Source organism: Salmo salar, chromosome 11 (assembly GCF_965601325.2).
Source record: "Salmo salar chromosome 11, fSalSal1, whole genome shotgun sequence".
NCBI classification, from domain to species: Eukaryota; Metazoa; Chordata; class Actinopteri; order Salmoniformes; family Salmonidae; genus Salmo; species Salmo salar.
In genome coordinates this window covers 22,005,886-22,026,446 of record NC_138301.1, presented here as the reverse complement: position 1 = coordinate 22,026,446, position 20,561 = coordinate 22,005,886, and the positions used below count along the sequence as shown (strand labels likewise).

The 20,561-nt window shown below is 40.5% G+C and overlaps 2 protein-coding genes across 2 annotated transcripts; both read right to left on the bottom strand.

Annotated features, from left to right (window-relative positions):
• Positions 1-218: 218 nt before the first annotated feature.
• On the bottom strand, positions 219-3,786 carry LOC106562224 (putative ribosome biogenesis protein RLP24). The gene is made up of 6 exons (XM_014126951.3): positions 3,611-3,786; positions 3,066-3,179; positions 2,887-2,959; positions 1,067-1,130; positions 696-781; positions 219-528 (listed from the first exon to the last, which is right to left on the bottom strand). The coding sequence occupies exons 1-6, from the start codon at positions 3,689-3,691 to the stop codon at positions 458-460; spliced, it is 489 nt and encodes a 162-aa protein (XP_013982426.1). The 5' UTR covers positions 3,692-3,786; the 3' UTR covers positions 219-457.
• Positions 3,787-4,725: 939 nt separating this feature from the next.
• Positions 4,726-14,394, bottom strand: LOC106562223 (ras-related protein Rab-27A). Its single transcript, XM_014126950.3, has 6 exons — positions 14,191-14,394; positions 8,221-8,393; positions 7,494-7,579; positions 7,244-7,347; positions 6,989-7,112; positions 4,726-5,080 (listed from the first exon to the last, which is right to left on the bottom strand). The coding sequence occupies exons 2-6, from the start codon at positions 8,371-8,373 to the stop codon at positions 4,876-4,878; spliced, it is 672 nt and encodes a 223-aa protein (XP_013982425.1). The 5' UTR covers positions 8,374-8,393; positions 14,191-14,394; the 3' UTR covers positions 4,726-4,875.
• Positions 14,395-20,561: the final 6,167 nt, after the last annotated feature.

Sequence of the window (20,561 nt, the reverse complement as noted above, 5' to 3'; positions counted from 1 at the left end):
TGTATATATTCTTTTATGCATTCCTTTCTCATAATTCATTTCTAAACAATTATCTTGACATTCAATTCCCTCTGTGCCATGTCTGTACTTGAAGTACTGGAATTCAGTAGGTCTCCACCAAAACTCCCAATAAATGCAATTCACTTAAAACACATTTGACAATGTGCCATTTCAAAGTTAATGTGGATGAATAATAACTGGACAAATAACAAAACAAATATTTGTCAGGACACAAGACTTTATTAAATCCAACATATGACAACGCTATGCGAAATGATTTTCAAAGTGTTTAATATTGTGTTAGCACTCCGCAACTGCATTGGGTTGCAGTGCTATGTCTCCTTGTTTCTTCCCAGACTATTGTCCAGAGTTTGGTAAAGGATAGTCTATGGATGTTATGAATAGAGCCAGTGGTTGTTTTGTAGGTCTATTTCAGCAGAGCCCCAATAAGGACTTGCTAATCGCCACCCATTTCCACATCTTCTTGTAACTTCTGTACCATCTTCTCCTCCAGAACCTTGGCTTTGCCTACATATGGAAAACAAATTGATTAGCAAAATTCTATTTTTGATTATGTAAACTCAAAGTGGAATGAATGCCATCACCTAATATAGAGATAGATAGATATACAAAACACATCTATACGCACACAATGCAAAATACTAAACAGCAACAAGGGAAGTCAGTGAACTCACCTGCATGTGGGGCTTTGATGAGGTGAATGTTCTTCTTCACTTCGCTGATGGCTTCCTCCTTTTCTAACTGCTTGCCCTTCTTCAGTCTGATCAAGAAAGGGATAGAGGAAATATGACCAAATCAATTTGAAAACAGTGCTTAAAAACACAGACTCCAATACTTGGCGATACTGGCCTTCTGTTAACCTAGTTATTTTCCTGTAACTCATAGTAATGTTATGAGACTGTAATTAAAGTTTGACTCACTCAACCAGATTTTACAGAATACTAATATTATCATTATAGAGTTAGAATGCCCATGCTTTTCTAGTGTGGCCAACCATTTCAAATTGAGCCAGGCTCTTATCTGTGGGAGGAAAGCTAGGGCTCACCTGTTGAAGATGAACTGTGCCTGTCGTTTCCGTTTTATTCCTTCCACCTTCCTCATTGCCTCCACTGAAAATAGCAAAATTAGTTGGATTTAACAGATCAACAAGGCTATTAACAAAACCTTAGCAGTTAGCGACATCGGTCTTGATGTTATGCTGTAGAAGTAACATACACAACCATACAGAACATGCGTCATTTAAATCGTTCTTGCTGCTGGTGATTCTCTGATCCACCTCAACGCAGACTGTATACCTCTGGCTCTTCTTTGGACACTTAACTAACCTCCAGACGAGCTTCAATGCCATACAACTCCTTCTGTGGCCTCCAACTGCTCTTAAATGCAAGCAAAACTAAATGTGTGCTCTTCAACCGATTGCTGCCCACACCTACCCACCCGTCCAACATCACTACTCTGGACAGTTCTGACTTAGAATGTGTCTTAGAATGCTACAAATACCTAGGTATCTGGTTAGACTGTAAACTCTCCTTTCAGACTCATATTAAACATCTCCAACCCAAAATTAAATCTAGAATCGGCTTCCTATTTCGCAAATAAGAATCCTTCACTCATGCTGCTAAACATACCCTAGTAAAACTGACTATCCTACCGATACTTGACGATGTCATTTACAAAATAGCCTCCAACACTCTCTTCAGCAAATTGGATGCAGTCTATCACAATGCCATCCGTTTTGTCAACAAAGCCCCATATACTACCCACCACTGCAACCTGTATGCTCTCGTTGGCTGGCCCTCGCTTCATATCCGTCGCCAAACCCACTGACTCCAGGTCATCTATAAGTCATTGCTAGGTAAAGCCCCGCCTTATCTCAGCTCACTTGTCACCATAGCAGCACCCACCCGCAGCACGCGCTCCAGCAGGTATATTTCACTGGTCAACCCCAAAGCCAATTCCTCCTTCGGCCGCCTTTCCTTCCAGTTCTCTGCTGCCAAAGACTGGAACGAACTGCAAAAACCACTGAAGCTGGAGACTCATATCTCCCTCACTAGCTTTAAGCACCAGCTGTCAGAGCAGCTCACAGATCACATAAGCAATCTGTAAAATAGCCCATCCAACTACCTCATCACCATATTGTTATTTATTTTATTAATTTTTCTCCTTTGCACCCCAGTATCGCTACTTGCACACTCATCTTCTGCACATCTATCACCCCAGTGTTTAATTTGCCATACTGTAATAATTCTGCCACTATGGCCTATTTATTCCCCCACCCCCCTTACTCTACCTCATTTGCACACACTGTATGTGTAACTGTGTTGTTTGTGTCACACTGCTTTGCTTTATCTTGGCCAGGTCGCAGTTGTAAATGAGAACTTGTTCTCAACTAGCCTACCTGGTTAAATAAAGGTGAAATAAAATGTAAATAAATAAAAAAATGCCAAGGGCATGATCTCAATCTGTCATTTGAGAATTGACTTGAATAGAGTATGAAAACAATTGAAAGATGAAAGTGAGGGCAGGGTTGTAATTATTAAGAACCAAACAGGCCGAAGTAGAGGCACCCATCAGGGGTGTATTCATTACACCCGATTCTGTTGTGAAAGTTTGTTACAAAAAGTGTTTACTCCAAGCAGAAAACGATTTGCAACAAAAACTAGAATTTATATTGGACAAATTTAGGTAGGTCCTTCCTGGTGTCGCTCCTTTTGTTTGGTTCTTAAACGGTAAACAGTTTCCGTTGCAAGAAGTACTGAAAACAGCCCTGACTTATCCAGTAAGAAACACTAGTTTTCAATGCAAAATGTTTTGCTACGGTTTGCACTAATAAATACACTCCTGAACTTTAGCCATAACAAGTACCTGTCTTGCTCCACAATTCCCTCTGGTATTTGACAGCCACATTTCTGCGCTTCTCGAACTCCAGGCAGTTATCCTGTGTTGGAAATAAATCAGTAAGAGACTCGAGGGCAAATCGTTTATGATGGTTTATCAATCATACCACATTCCATTTCACATCATTCTACAACTTGGGAACTCACCACTGTCAATTCCTTGCCAGATGCTTTCCTGAAAGCCTTGGTCCATCTGGTCTTTCTTGGGTTACGCTTCTTCTTGAAGTTTTTGAGGCATTTTGATTTACAAAACCTGAATGTCTGAGAATACATTAGTCATTATTTAATTTATACACAAGGTAGCAGCAACAAGAACTGTTCTATGTCTGGTCACGGAGAGACCCCCTCAATGTACGGGAAACAACACTACTACAGCTTTAGCAAAGCCAACGTCTCCTTCACTGCTGGGTGAGACAGACTTCACTTGGCAACAATAACAGTCCTGTCTGGCTAAGAAACTGCACTAAAAACGTTGAAATATAGGTAAGAGGTGAAAAACGAATAGGTTATCTGGTATAGTTGGGCACCTGGGCTTATACCGTCTTATGTTACGTAACTACAGACATTTGGAATAAAAAAAAAACATCCCAGCTGACAAAACAAGCTAGCTAGCTAGTGGGAAGTTAGAAAATCTGCTAGCATATTAGCATAGAGGCCGTCAAGCAGAAAGGAGGACACAAAAAAAGTCATACCTTGCAGTCGTTCCGCACAAACATCGTACCGTGCCCGGGATACACAGGTCCCGAGCAAAAGTAACATTTTTCAATTCGCATCGTTAGACCTCTTGATTATTTATTGCCCATGTGTTATCCGCGGTGGAATGAGAGTGGCAGGATTTTAAAAGGAAGTTACGACGTACTATTTCCGGTATAGATATTTGTTTTTACTCGTTACAAACTGCCCCCTAGTGTGTAACTATATAAGTTTCGAAACCGTAGCGCTTGGAAATGCAGATGATGTTTGTTTAAATATTTGCATTACGTTACATATTGACTAGAACAAGATTGAAACAATCTTATTATTTAGAGTCAGAGGTAGCCAAGGTGAGAACTGTGACAGCGCTTTAATAAATAAAATATATTTATTTTATGGAATAATGGATATGGTTTACATATTTGGCATGAAAACAGTGTTTGACAGAATACAGCAGATTTAAGGCACATTGTAAAATTACAAATGAACAAAATCAGCATTGATTTACATGGAACCTCAAACATTTCTTATAGACCCAATATCCCGACATTGTGATACAAATAAAAACACCCAGCTACTCTGCTACTACAGAGCAGGCCTATAAAATAAATCACTCTATTCACTACAGATTGCATGTGCTCAGGACTTTTACATTGTACAAGAATAAATGGAAGTGCATAGTGACAAAATATCCTGTGTCAAAAAGTTAAATGTTTTATTTATTTTACCTTTGTTTAACCAGGTAGGCAAGTTGAGAACAAGTTCTCATTTATAACTGCGACCTGGCCAAGATAAAGCAAATGTAATAAGGATGGGTTTCCTTTTAAATTCACAGGGAAGTGTTCTCAACTAATACAACTTTCAGTGGCTTCTCATTTTTCTACTGGATCTTAGAAAATAGTTGGTTATAATACAGTTCTTTTACAATGTAAAATACATATAATATTCTCTGAAATGAAAACATAAAAAGGCACTAAATTGACACTGTATGGACAAGTGTAAGGAGAGGCACCACACCAAATGGCATAATCAAATTAACAAAACATAATGATGCTCTGGTACATTTGGCAGGGGTTAGTAGTTACTTTCAGCTTTGCACGTCATACACACTCTTCCCCCCCCCCCCCCCCCCCCACATCTTGCCAAAACTTACTATGACACCATTGATTTACAAATATTACATGCCTTTCATGACATACCATACAGCCCAGTCCTACCAAAACATCACTGAGGGGATGGTGTAACCATTATCTGTATGTGGACCCTAACAAGCACATTTGCCCTTCTCCTGGGTCTTGGGCTCTGTGATGTCTGTGTGACCACTGTGTCCATTGGATCGCACAGTTCCATCAGGGATCCAGGACTTGTCCACGCAGCGCTCCATCCTCTTCATGATGAGGTCCAGCAGGACATCCACAGCCTGGCTAACAAACTGCCCGTTAGCTGCACTTGTCTCAAAGTAAGGGATTCTGCACAGGAAGGAGAGCAACACATAAGAACATTGACTGATATGTCTCTGAATGAGGCAAACTATCTACCTACAACCTGAACACGTTTTTATCTAATTGAAAGCTTTACTCAGAGACAGAATATAGTTCTCAGCAGCTGAAAAGAAATCAAGGTTGAAAAAAATGAATTGTTTGGGTGTTGTTTGTTTTTCCTCATGAAACACGCACTTGTGCTATCGCAGTAGAAGATGCATATTTGAAATAGTAGAGGAGCATGGCTCTCTAAAAACCACATTGGATTTCAGACTGGTGGAGCCATCGGTTCACATAACGTTAAAAAATAACGACACTGTAACCAAATCTGACATATGAGTCGTATCTAGTCAACCATGACAACTCAATATGATGTGCATCTGGAAGAGAGACTTCAGACTCCTCTGTTAAGTTAGGACAGATGGCTACCTGTATGATATTCGGCAATAACATTATGACTGGGCTATGTAAATCTGATTACCTGTCGTAAAACTTTAAATATGTTGTCACTTAGATATTTTCCGCGCACAAGATGGCCATTCAGCTCACCATAACTTTTTAACATAACATGATCATAACTAAGTACTGGGGGCTCTATTTTCGGCTGGCCTTAAGCTCGTGCAATTGTCAAAACGCACGCTCGTTTGCAATTTTGACCTGTTAAAGCCAGAGCTGCTCTATTTCCAAACCCTAGCGCCAGGATTGGTAATTTACCTGTCGTATGACCTCGCTTGCGATGAGGTGGGAGGGGTGGCAATATCCAATTAATGTCCTTAAAAACGTGCGCCAAAATGGCAATTTCAGTATGCACTGGTGGGGATATTTAAGACCAACCGAAAGCTGGTCGTAGCTAACGCGGTTGGATACAGCATGGATATTGACAACGGAAGCGCAGCCTATCCAGCCCCGACGCACAGTGCCCAGACGCACATGGAACAAGAGATACGTGCTTTTTTTAGCGTTCCCCATATACTTTTTGTATTGATTTGTTGTTACATTTTTTTTTAAAGACACGCTCCTCCAAACGTATTTAAACGATTCAGTCATGCAGTCATGCAGTATCAACGGTAGACCTAGGCTATATCTTTCTTATTGAGAATGTGCCTCACACAAACAATACAATTTAAGGCAGACAATTTTTTAAGCGTGATATCTAAAGGCCTATGCTGATTGAAGCCTATTATAACAAGGTTGACTGTCAACACTCAAAACAGAGCAAACACTGGATGTTTTTTTTCTACTCGTTATCACTTGTTACTGTAGCCTATGCTATTGAATAAACTGTATTATCAATCTACAATGGTCTAGGACAGAATATTCCGTGCCCGCAGCCGAATTGGAGTTGATGACAATGCAAAGACCTTCAATAACCTACAGAACTTGAGACAAACACATGCAGCCTTGACGGGCCAGTGAGTGGTCAAGTCCTCCTCCCACCTACAACTTGTTTATTCATAAATTTAAAGAACAGCCATTTCGCGCCACCGCCAGCTATTGCGCTCATAACAGCTGTGAAATAGCAAAAATATTACTGACACACCCCTCCGCCTATAGAGCTACCCCCAGCGCTTATATTTACCATTGCGTTAGGTTTTTTTAAATAGAGTCCGTAGTCTCTTACGACATTGCATTTGACCCCAAATATGGTGCATTTGTTAGTTTTAGCAAAACATAGGAGGTCCATATCTAATCCCTTTATATTCACTAAATATGTAATTTCAGGCCACAAGCAGGATACTTTACATGGATGAGTAAATATTTTCCTTTCCAGAAAGACCAACCTAACATTTAGTATTGTTCGAGATTCCCCTGCACAGCCTTGAGTAAACACACATCAGCCACTGCCTTCTTGGCAAATGTTTCTGGTAGGGTTAGTCACAGGTAAGGGACACATACCCATACTTCTCTGCCAGCTCACGGGCCTCATCTTCACGGACTGCCCTCTGCTCCTGCAGGTCACACTTGTTGCCACAGAGTACAATGTCTGGATTCTCGCAGTAAGCGTGCATCTGTAATTGACCTGAAAAAGTGAATAAGCCCGTCATCAGCCCACCAATCGTGATTGAAAGATAGTGGTTAAGACACTGCACATTTCTTTGGAAGAAAACATGAGATTGTGGTTGTCAGAATCTACATGTACAGAGGACTTACTCATCCAATTTCTGACATTAAGGAAACTCTGCTCATTGGTGAGGTCAAACAGGAGGAGGAAGCCCATCGCATCTCGGAAGAAAGCTGTTGTCAAACTCCGAAACCTGACACCACACAAGAAAAAACACCTTGTAAAGAGCTTCATTCAGCTTGAAGAAAGTAAGCAATTGAAAGCTGCCAACAACGACCTGAGGGCCAGTGAGGGCTTGAGCAAGAGTGTCAGTGGGAGATGAGTTTTGGATTGGCTTACCTCTCCTGCCCCGCCGTGTCCCACAGCTGAACATGAATCCTCTGTCCTCTGCCTGCTGCCCCATCTGGACCATTTGATTTGTATACCTGTCAGACAGAGAGAGAGTTATTATACCCATATAAAGCAGTGTGAGGTCATTCTGGCTATGAGGCCCTAAAAATATACTTTCCTATTGGTCATCCTACATATATTATCTTGCAACCCAAAGTGAACCTAAACATTTAGATGGAAAATGTCTGCCCTGATAATCTCTACAATATACACAGCATGAGTGATTATGCTTAAATTACCCTGGTGTTTGGTTATGTGGTGTGAAGTGTGTATTTTCTAGGAGGGTGCTGCTGAACTCAAGTGATATTAGTCATCCTTTCCTGGTCTGGGAGTTCCTCAGACTCCTGCGACACCCACACATACTGGTACATCTGCAGGTTCATATGTTTCAGACTCATCCCCTACAAAAAAACAGAGTTCTACCACTATCTTTCGCACTGTGAGGAGTAATGCTTTTAAGCTCCTACATACTTTCCATGGTCAATAGTAAACCTGCAGTACAAAAACTTTCACATGGAATAATTGGCCATTTCAAATGTTAACTCTTTCAACCAAGCAGCATACTATCTGGTCATTACGGGTGGTAGGGTAGTACCTGTATGTGAATAATAAAATTCATGGTCTCTCACACTCACACAATAAGTGACAAATTGTATGACTAGTGCAATCAACTTACCACTCGTTTTTCTCTGAAATCAATGCCCACTGTAGTGATGAATTTGGAGTTAAACTTTTTGTCTGTGTACTGGTAGAGAAAACTGGTTTTCCCTACTCCAGAATCACCAAGGGCTAGGAATTTGATGAGGTAGTCATAGTCCCCATCAGACATAGTGAGTGCTTATTTCAGACCTGAAAACCAGACAAAGAAACCAAACATTGAAGGAAGCAATTTAAAATCTGTGCACATATCCTGATGCAAATTTAAAACCGAGACTGTAGATAATCATTTGTAAACTAAACACACACACACACGTATGTGGACACCCCTTCAAATTAGTGGATACAGCTATTTTAGCCACACATGTTGCTGACAGGTGTATAAAAAAAAAAAAATCGAGCACACCACCGTGCAATCTCCATAGGAAACCTTTGGCAATAGAATAGCCTTACTGAAGAGCTCAGTGACTTTCAACATGGCACCGTCATAAGATGCCACCTTTCCAACAAGTCAGTTCGTCAAATTTCTGCCCTGCAAGAGCTGCCCCGTTCAACTGTAAGTGCTGTTATTGTGAAGTAGAAACGTCTAGGAGCAAGAACGGCTCAGCCACGAAGTAGTAGGCCACACAAGCTCAAAGAACGGGACCGTAAAGTAGTCTATCCTCGGTTGCATCGCTCATTACCAAGTTCCAAACTTTCTCTGGAAGCAACGTCGGGAGCTTCATGAAATGGGTTTCCATGGCCGAGCAGCCGCACACAAGCCTAAGATCACCATGCGCAATGCCAAGCATCAGCTGGAATGGTGTACAGCTCCAAGCCATTGGACTCTGGAGCAGTGAAAACACGTTCTCTGGAGTGATGAATCAAGCTTCACGATCTGGCAGTCTGACTGACGAATCTGGGTTTGGGGGATGCCAGGAGAACACTACCTGCCCCAATGCATAGTGCCAATTGTAAAGCTTGGTGGAGGAGGAATAATGGTCTGGGGCTGTTTTTCATGGTTTGAAGGGAAATCTTAATGCTACAGCATACGATGACATTCTAGACAATTCTGTGCTGCCAACTTTGTGGCAACAGTTTGAGGAAGGCCCTTTCCTGTTTTAGTATGACAATGCCCCCGTGTACAAAGTGAGGTCCATTCAGAAATATTTTTTCAAGATCAGTGTGGAAGCACTTGACTGGCCTGCACAGAGCCCCGACCTAAACCCAATCAAATACCTTTTGGATGAATTGGAACACGACTGAGCCAGGCCTAATCGTCCAAAATCAGTGCCTGACCTCACTAATGCTCTTGTGGCTGAAAGGAAACAAGGCCCTGCAGCAATGTTCCAACATCTAGTGGAAAGCCTTCACAGAAGAGTGGAGGCTGGTGGGGGGGGATGATGGACGAGCACTTTTGGTAATGTAGTGTTTTCCAAATCATGAGCGCATTTTCAGAATGGTTTCTGCTACATAACCTCAAAACGGTTCCCAGTTCCTTAAAAAGCGCAGATTTTTATGCTAGCAGGGTAGAGTGCCTGCGAAACAGTTGACCCGAGGACAAAACTTTTAGAGCTATGTTGGAGACAGACACGCCTCTGTCTGTCTTTTGAGAGCCTACAGCTCTCTTCTCATGGTCATGTAAGTATGCTGACACAGTAACAGGAAACACAAATGTTTTCTGTGAAAGAAACTACATTCGCCTCTATGCATGTTCAGTAAGGAAATACTTAAACTTAGATACTGCTATAACCCCATCCGCAGTGAACTTTCACCTGTTTGCTTGGTACAAGTGGATAATCTCCTATTTGGGGCAACTGTTACAGATTGAAACTCTACATGAGAGGATTAATTGTGGGTAATTATGCAAATAAGACTAAGAATTACACAATTGATCAACAGACTAAAAATTCACAAGAAAAACAAGTTATTCAAGAAGAGTTGTCACAATTGAGTTCAAATTGTATTGAGCTGAAATTTTCACTGGCATGATTGGTCCTGGTCCATAAATAGTTTCTGTAAATAAATCATAATTAATCAATGTGTTTTTGATAGATACAAAATATGTATTACACAAAGCCATAGTGCCATGCATTACTTCAGAGTTATTATAGCATAGCTAGAAAGTTGAGACCTGTGAATGAGAAAGAATGTGGTGGACACAAGATAAGCTGAACACAGATATCCATCAAATTATATTCAAGGGAACAAGCTGGATGTGATTCCCACTGAAAGCAGAGTCCATCACATGACCACGGTATGAAAAGGCATTCTTTCACTCTGTCCAGCACTAAAGCCCTCATCCTGAGCAATAAGCTGCTTAAAGTCTGGAGCAAAATCAAGTTCTGTGATGAACACACTGTGACTGGACTAGTGGTACCCCATCTCCAGCCTCTCTGAGCTGTTCCCCAGTGGGAAATGGAATAGCCAGGCTTACATTCTAAAGGCTTATATATGGACCGACATATTATGTTTCACCGCACAACTGCACAGTACTACCTGCACACACTAATCAACAACCTACTCCACATTCTTAAAGTGAAAGAAAAATAATAACTGTACCAACTCAACAAAAAACATGGAGACATGGCCATGGTAGCCAAAAAAAAGATGGCCTGCTCAGCATTTTTATGCATGATCCTAAGCATGATGGGATGTTAATCGCTTAATTAACTCAGGAAACACACCAGTGTGGAATCACCTGCTTTCAATACTTTGTATCCCTTATTTACGCAAGTGTTTTCATTATTTTAGCAGTTACCTCTATGTTGCCATAAGAGTCGGGCAAAGTTGGTAGACCCTTTTTCAAAATTATTCACAGCTGTTACGGCTGCCAAAGGGGCTTCCGCCAAGCATTAACTCTGGTGTGTGAAGACATACGCAATCAATAAATATTTTTTACAATTAGGGAAATCTTCTATAAATTTGTATTTATTTAAAAAAATGTGGAAAGATTGTGTAGATCGGCAGGGAAAAATGTAATCCTTTTTGGATTTGATTTTAAGGTGACACAATGTGAATACAGTGCGAGGGGTGTGTAGACTTTCACTAGGCACTGTATCATTGAACTGCATATCCTTCCCTAAGCTACAGCCTATAGAGCAAAAAAACAAGAAAAGCCTAAATTACATATTTTCATCTAATTATGCTAAATGAGTTTGCTTTAGATTTTTTTTTATTGAAATCATTTTTTTGATGAGTGGGGTAACAAGTAGCAGGTTTGGTAAAATAGGTGGCATAGGATTACGTGTTGCAGATGAGCAGCAAAATAAGGTTGTTTGAGGAAGCCCACTACATTGACTACAGTATGAAATATTTTAACAAGATGTGAAATACAACCTTGCAAGATAGACATTACAGCATCTTGAGTAGTCCTTCTGCCATTGTTTTTGAGTGAAATCACTATGCACAGACTGGCTAGTTCTACCTCACTGCCTGTCAGTGATAACAGGTAAATATTAAAATTCAGATTCCTTACACATTTGTTCAGGAATTTGCTCATGCTTAACAAATGATTTGATTCACATCGATGCCCCTGCCCATTTCTAAAACAGAAGATCCAAACTGAGCTCATACACAAACAAGGATCAGCCTTAGTCCTCTTCCAAAAGGTGTTTCAAAGTTATTGTATGTTTACTTTTAAACCTAAACTTCAAGTGATGAAAAGAGAAGACTTTAGGCAAAGCCATGTTCTCTAGTGGTGCGGATTTCACACTAGTTGGAGGACACCTCAGATTATGTGCCAGCAAGCAGAACACAGCCTTTCAGACGTTCTCAGAGCAGTAGAGCTGAACTACCCACCCTGGGCAGTTGGCCAACTATAATGGCGAACTCCTCGAATGAGGATATGCAGATGACATGAACTTAAACAAACTGCACAAGATGAAGGGTGTTGCAGTACCACAATACTACAGCACTCATCTCAGATGTATTGACAGAATGACTTGCCAATATGCATCTGAAATATCATCAGGTTTCATCATGTTCAGGACTGGAAGCACTATTTTGTAACATTCTGAATATGAATATGTTTTATATATCTGTAAGTGACGTTATTCTGATGAGAAATGGTTTACAGATTATGATGGGCGGCAGGTAGCCTAGTGGTTAGAGCGTTGGTCCAGTAACGGAAAGGTCGCCAGTTTAAAGACGCTTAAGCCTAAATGGTGACCCTGGCCATGACCCCACTCAGAGGGTGTCTGAGTGGGGTCATGGCCAGGGTCACCATTTAGGCTTAAGCGTCTTTAAACTGGCGACCTTTCCGTATTAATACACTTGTACATGTGTGAAATAGGACAACAAATATTATTTGATTATGGTTAGCAGTAGAAACATTTAAAACACACATACCTGCATGCACACACACAAACACAGAGAGAAGGAAACAATTGATTAGCTGACACAAACCCTACTTGAAACATAAAACAACATTGAATAACCACCAACTCAGTTGGTCATCATGTGGTTGTCCTTACTGGTCATGTTTTACTCTACCATTGACCCTGTTTAATAACCATATCTCCCAGTTTGTTCACAAGCGCAATTGCTCAAATCTCTGACAGAGGTCCATCTTTGAATAGCTGACAGATGTAAACTAAAGACAACCTAAAAGTTCATTTGGAATAAATTGGTTTATCATGTCCAGAATGTGTTTACACCTTGAGAAAATAAAAATGTATTAAACACAAAGACAAACGTTTTTAATTAGGTGTTCATTTTTGGTTTGTTCTGAGGCGATGTTTTTTCTGCTTTGTATGTCTCCAGCCAAAATGACAGACTCGTATCCCTAAGATACCATACCAAGATAGTGAGGTAGGCATCTGTTGATATTTCACCAGCCAAATGGATGCAGGTTTATGGAATGATAAACCTAGATAAATGTAGCCAATACAAGGGTTGTAATTATGAGGTCCCATTACACGTGAACAGTTTCCCTCTTCATTTTTGCTTCCACTGGAAAACTATTAAATAAGGTGTGATACGTTCAACTCAGATGACGTCACACTTTTTATAAATTGTAATGCGAAAACCTATTTGCAGGTGCAAATTGGCATAGACCTGTGTATCCTATATTAGCCTACTATACCAAAAGGTTATTGCGCTATCAAACAACAGTGATCAAATAAATAATTAAATTGATACACAAGACACGGTAGAGAAAGCCACATGTACCACCAGGAGATAAGTCTTACCGATGCCAAAACGCTTTGCTTAAAACCCTTTCCTTCAGTTAAGTTGCCTCATGGGTGGAATGTTCTTAATAATAATTTCATCATTAATAAACAATTAAGACCGAAATCCGATTGTTTCTATGTCAGACGGTTTTGAGATATATATATATATATATATATATAGTCTTCTGTGATGTATAGAAAGTATAATATTGGGATGCAAACTCAACATTTTATACATTTAAATGATATATCTGACATGGTACAAGTATGTTATTTTTTGAAAGCCCATAACCATGTGTGTGAGGTGTACATTTGCTTCAAGTAGATTTGTTTAAGACAACCAATAAACACTGAGGCTGATTTAGCCCACTGCAGTATAATGTTAAAACTAAAATTAAATGTAATTCGATAGGAAAATGTTACACCAATTCCCAATGAAAGTGTCGCATTCCTACCCTACTAAGTACAGGCTACACGTAGCCTATCCTGTTTTACAATGTAGGTCTATCTAATTTAAGAGTTCACCGAGTTAGAATTCACTTCAAGGCAACTTTAAAAGCGGACCCATCGCATTATGTAAAAACACAAAAAATGTAATTGCACTTTCAGTAGCCTTGGCTTCAAGTAGGCCTTGTAAATGTGAGCAGGAAATAACTTCGATTCAGCCCCAACTCAGTGAAAATGCAGGTGGTCGTTATACGATGAAGTAACCCCATCCTGAGAAAAAATGTTTACATGTTGCACTTATAACTGTCGATAGAAACAAATCCGCTAAACAGTTCCATATGCCGAGACACATTTATAACGCTAACTTTATTTCGAGAAATTAAACTTACCCGTGTCTGTGCGTCACTTTCTTTCTTGGGGTTTCGTGTAGAAGCGCCCTATCAAAAGCGATGACAATTTGTTGATTTTGAAATAAAAAAAATAACTCACTAAATTGGGTTTACGCAGTCCTTTCGATCCATTTGTTTCATGAACCCTCTTCACAATCAACGTAACATCACTTCCCGTTCAGTTGAAGTGAGCCAGCCCCTCCCTCTCTCGCCAACCCGTAAAACACCTCGGAACGGAAAACTACCCTACCCGCTCAGGAGTATTATTTTGGAACTACACTTTGATCACACCCACAGCTTCATTGCATTTTGGTACACCATAATTACATTCATTTCTAATGAAACGCTGCGTTTGCCTTGCAGATGCAGTTGCATAAATTGGATTTATCGAACGTATGCGTCAAACTGTATGCGTAAACGGCTTGACAGAAATGGTAGCAGAAGGTGAATGTTGAACTTTAGTTGCATACATATCCAGATGATGCTGCATATTATTTTGCGCCATGACACTGTCGGTGTGTTCGAAGTGGCACACAGGGTTGGGGAGTAATGCTTCTAACACACGGACAGTGTCATTGCATAAAATAGTATGCAGCGTTTTTTCCCCCCACAAACGTTCTTTCTGAATTTAAAAGTAATCCTCGAAGTAATCATCTAGTTTTTCAAAAGTATTTATAATCTGATTACCATATTTTTGATGGTAACAGATTACAGTTGGCGGTTTTTGTAATCCCTTACATGTTACACTTCGATCACACCGACAGTGGTATTGCATTTTGGTACACCAGAATTATATTATTTCCCAATGAAACGCTGCGTTTGCCCTGCAGAATTGCATACATTGGATTTGTCGAACGTATGCGTCAAACTGTATGCGTAAACGGCTTGACAGAAATGGAGAGACCGCTATGATTTTTTATTTATTTAACCAGGTAGGCCAGTTGAGAAGAAGTTCTCATTTACAACTGCGACCTGGCCAAGATAAAGCAAAGCAGTGCGAAAAAAAGAGCTATACATGGGATAAAAAAAAACGTACAGTCAATAACACAATAGAAAAATCTATATACAGTGTGTGCAAATGTAGTATGATTAGGGAGGTAAGGCAAATAAATAGGCCATAGTGGCAAAATAATTACAATTCAGCATTAACACTGGAGTGATAGATGTCCAGATGATGATGTGCAAGTAGAGAAACTGGGGTGCAAAAGAGCAAAAATAAATAACATGGGAATGAGGTAGTTGGGTGGGCTATTTACAGATGGGCTGTGTACAGGTGAAGTGTTCGGTAAGCTGCTCTGACAGTTGATGCTGAAAGTTAGTGAGGGAGATGAGTCTCCAGCTAAAGTGATTTTTGCTATTCTTTCCAGTCATTGGCAGCAGAGAACTGGAAAGAAAGGCAGCCAAAGGAGGAGTTGGCTTTGGGGATGATCAGTGAAATAAACCTGCTGGAGCACTTCTATGGGTGGGTGTTGCTATGGTGACTAGTGAGCTGAGATAAGGCGGGGCTCTACCTAGCAAAGACTTATAGATGACCTGGTACCAGTGAGTTTGGCGACGAATATGAAGCGAGGGCAGCCAACGAGAGCATACAGGTCGCAGTGGTGGGTAGTACAGTTGAAGTTGGAAGTTTACATACACCTTAGCCAAATACATTTAAACTCAGTTTTTCACAATTCCTGGCATTTAATCCTAGTAAAAATTACCTGTCTTAGGTCAGTTAGGATCACCACTTTATTTTAAGAATGTGAAATGTCAGAATAATAGTAGAGAGAATTATTTATTTCAGCTTTTATTTATTTCATCACATTCCCAGTGGGTCAGAAGTTTACATACACTCAATTAGTATTTGGTAGCATTGCCTGTAAATTGTTTAACTTGGGTCAAATGTTTCAGGTAGCCTTCCACAAGCTTCCCACAAAAAGTTGGGTGAATTTTGGCCCATTCCTCCTGACAGAGCTGGTGTAACTGAGTCAGGTTTGTAGGCCTCCTTGCTCGCACACACTTTTTCAGTTCTGCCCACAAATCTTCCATAGGATTGAGGTCAAGGCTTTGTGATGGCCACTCCAATACCTTGACTTTGTTGTCCTTAAGACATTTTGCCACAACTTTGGAAGTATGCTTGGGGTCATTGTCCATTTGGAAGACCCATTTGCGACCTAGCTTTTACTTCCTGACTGATGACTTGAGATGTTGCTTCAAAATATCCACATAATGTTCCTCCCTCATGATGCCATCTATTTTGTGAAGTGCACCAGTCCCTCCTGCAGCAAAGCACTCGCACAACATGATGCTGCCACCCCCGTGCTTCACGGTTGCACTAGCGGTCCTGGGGGTAGCAGGGGGGGCCCCTGTGACAATTTTGGACCCCCTTGTAGCCCCCCTAAATGTGGAGTATGAAATAATTTTTACATTTTTGCTATCGTTCTTTTTTGACATCCGTTATTAGACAGTGGCAACGCGGAACACTAATTTAACCCACACATTTTCTAGAGGGACGGCTTTAGGCAGAACACAACAGTATCGTACCACATGCAAAACGATATGACAACAATAACGTCTGATGTAACTGGCCCCTCTAACAGTACAACTGGCCCCAGCTTGTCCCCCCAGTTGAAATGGTCTAGAACCGCCACTGCACGGTTGGGATGGTGTTCTTTGGCTTGCAACCCTCCCCCTTTTTCCTCCAAACATAACGATGGTCATTATGGCCAAACAGTTCTATTTTTGTTTCATCAAACTAGAGGACATTTCTCCAAAAAGTACGATCTTTGTCCCCATGTGCAGTTGCAAACCGTAGTCTGGCTTTTTTTAATGGCGGTATTGGAGCAGTGGCTTCTTCCTTGCTGAGCGGCCTTTCAGGTTATATCGATATAGGACTCGTTTTACTGTGGATATAGATACTTTTGTACCTGTTTCCTCCAGCATCTTCACAAGGTCCTTTGCTGTTGTTCTGGGATTGATTTGCACTTTTCACACCAAAGTACGTTCATCTCTAGGAGACAGAACGCGTCTCCTTCCTGAGCGGTATGACGACGTCCCATTGTGTTTATACTTGCATATTATTGTTTGTACAGATGAACATGGTACATTCAGGCGTTTGGAAATTGCTCCCAAGGATGAACCAGACTTGTGGAGCTCTACAATTTTTTTCCTGAGGTCTTGGATGATTTCTTTAGATTTTCCCATGATGTCAAGCAAAGAGGCACTGAGTTTGAAGGTAGACCTTGAAATACATTCACAGGTATGCCTCCAATTGACTCAAATTATGTCAATTAGCCTATCAGAAGCTTCTAACGCCATGACATAATTTTCTGGAATTTTCCAAGCTGTTTAAAGGCACAGTCAATTTAGTGTATGTAGAATTCTGACCCACTGGAATTGTGATACAGTGAATTATAAGTGAAATAATCTGTCTGTAAACAATTGTTGGAAAAATGACTTGTGTCATGCACGAAGTAGATGTCCTAACCGACTTGCCAAAACTATAGTTTGTTAACAAGAAATTTGTGGAGTGGTTGAAAAACATGTTTTAATGACTCTAAAATAAGTGTATGTAAACTTCCAACTTCAACTGTATATGGGGCTTTGGTGACAAAACGGATGGCACTGTGATAGACTGCATCCAATTTGCTGAAGAGAGTGTTGGACGCTATTTTGTAAATGACATCGCCGAAGTCAAGAATCGGAGGCATAGTCAGTTTTACGAGGGTATGTTTAGCAACAGGAGTGAAAGAGGCTTTGTTTCGAAATAGGAAGCCGATTCTAAATTAATTTTGGATTGGAGATGCTTAATGTGAGTCTGGAAGGAGAGTTTACAGTCTAGGTATTTGTAGACACCTAGGTATTTGTAGTTGTCCACATATTCTAAATCGGAACCGTCCAGAGTAGTGACGCTAGACGGGCGGGCAGCGATCGGTTGAAAAGCAGGCATTTAGTTTTACTAGCATTTTAAGAGCAGTTGGAGGCCACGGAAGGAGTGTTGTATGGCATTGAAGCTCGTTTGGAGGTTTGTTAACAGTGTCCAAAGGTATACAGAATGGTGTCGTCTGCGTAGAGGTAGATCAGAGAATCACCAGCAGCAAGAGCGACGTCATTGATATATACAGAGAAAAGTGTCGGCCTGAGAATTGAACCCTGCGGCACCCACAGAGACTGCTAGAGGTCCGGACAACAGGTCCCCCGATTTGACACACTGAACTCTCTCTGAGAATTAGTTGGTGAACCAGGCTAGGCAGTCATTTGAGACACCAAGGCTGTTGAGTCTGCCGATAAGAATGCGGTGATTGACAGAGTCGAAAGACTTGGCCAGGTCGATGAAGACGGCTGCACAGTACTGTCTTTTATCGATGGCGGTTATGATATCGATGACACACCAAATGTGTTTGATGGATCGCGGGAAAAGAGCAGGAATAGGCTTTTGTTGGCTACAGTCCAAGCTGTCTTCCGATGGTGCTACTGCTGTCGGCATCCAAAGGTTATCCAACTTGAATAAACACTTGGATGTAAAGTTGACAGCAGTGGTGTAGTCTACAGCGATATGGATATCACTTATTATTGATATCTACATAGCACATTGATGTGAATCACACTGCTGCTCTATGATGTAGCTATTTGCGCCTTACATATTGTGGTTGTTGTGGATAGTTGTTCACAAATCTAAATGTATATTTGAACCCAATAATGGTTGAATTCAATTAGTTTAAGCTGCCTATCAATCATTGTTTTTGAAACCAGTGGACAGCCAGTAAAAAAACGCACTCTTGCAACAGCTGCATAGTGCGGATCCAAGCCTATGGAATAAAAGTGCATTTTTTTATTGCTCAATCTAATTCATGCTGATAAAAAATAAAATATCATAGGCCTAATGGACACATGCTCAAACTTGCACACTTTTGATTGCCTTAAAATGGGCAATCTGTAGTTGCTACATCCATTTTTGGACTTAGAAATGATATACATCTCCATCGATTCTTGAAGAATATCATTTCTAAATGCCTCCTGAGCTTAGTTTAACTGTCACACTCAATGAGAACCCAAAATATAAGCTTGTTTTACTCCAATGTTTGTAAACATTGTAAATGTAAACACACTGTATAGCCTCATAACATGGTTAAAACTATAATTTTATATCATGGATGGTCAGTCCTGACATCCATAGTTCTGTCTATTAACCTGTTATGGCTAGGGGGCAGTATTTTCACGGCCGGATAAAAAACGTACCCGATTTAATCTGATTATTACTCCTGCCCAGAAACTAGAATATGCATATAATTATTAGCTTTGGATAGAAAACACTCCAAAGTTTCTAAAACTGTTTGAATGGTGTCTGTGAGTATAACAGAACTCATTTGGCAGGCCAAAACCTGAGAAGATTCTGTACAGGAAGTACCCTGTCTGACCATTTCTTGGCCTTCTTGATTATCTTTATCCAATACAGGGGATCTCTGCTGTTACGTGACACTTCCTATGGCTCCCATGGGCTCTCAGAAGGCGGCAAAAAGCTGAATGATATCGAGGCAGCCCCTGGCTGAAAAACATTAGCGCGTTTGGATAGTGGCCGGTCACAGTACTATGAGACTCAGGCTCGTGCACGAGGGGATCCCATGCTTCTTATTTTCTCTCTCTTTGTACGTAAACACGCTTTCCCGGTCGGAATATTATCGCTTTTTTACGAGAAAAATGGCATAAAAATTGATTTTAAACAGCGGTTGACATGCTTCGAAGTACGGTAATGGAATATTTAGATTTTTTTTGTCACGAAATGCGTTGTGCGCGTGACCCTTATTTACACTTCGGATAGTGTCTTGAACGCACGAACAAAACGCCGCTATTTGGATATAACTATGGATTATTTTGAACCAAACCAACATTTGTTATTGAAGTAGCAGTCCTGGGAGTGCATTCTGACGAAGAACACCAAAGGTAATCAAACTTTTCTAATAGTAAATCGGAGTTTGGTCAGGGCTAAACTTGGTGGGTGTCTAAATAGCTAGCCTGTGATGGCCGGGCTATCTACTTAGAATATTGCAAAATGTGCTTTCACCGAAAAGCTATTTTAAAATTGGACACCTCGATTGCACAAAGGAGTTCTGTATCTATAATTCTTAAAATAATTGTTATGTTTTTGTGAACGTTTATCGTGAGTAATTTAGTAAATTCACCGGAAGTGTTCGGTGGGAATGCTAGTTCTGAACGTCACATGCTAATGTAAAAAGCTGGTTTTTGATATAAATATGAACTTGATTGAACAAAACATGCATGTATTGTATAACAATGTCCTAGGCGTGTCATCTGATGAAGATCATCAAAGGTTAGTGCTGCATTTAGCTGTGGTTTTGTTTTTTGTGACATTATATGCTAGCTTGAAAAAT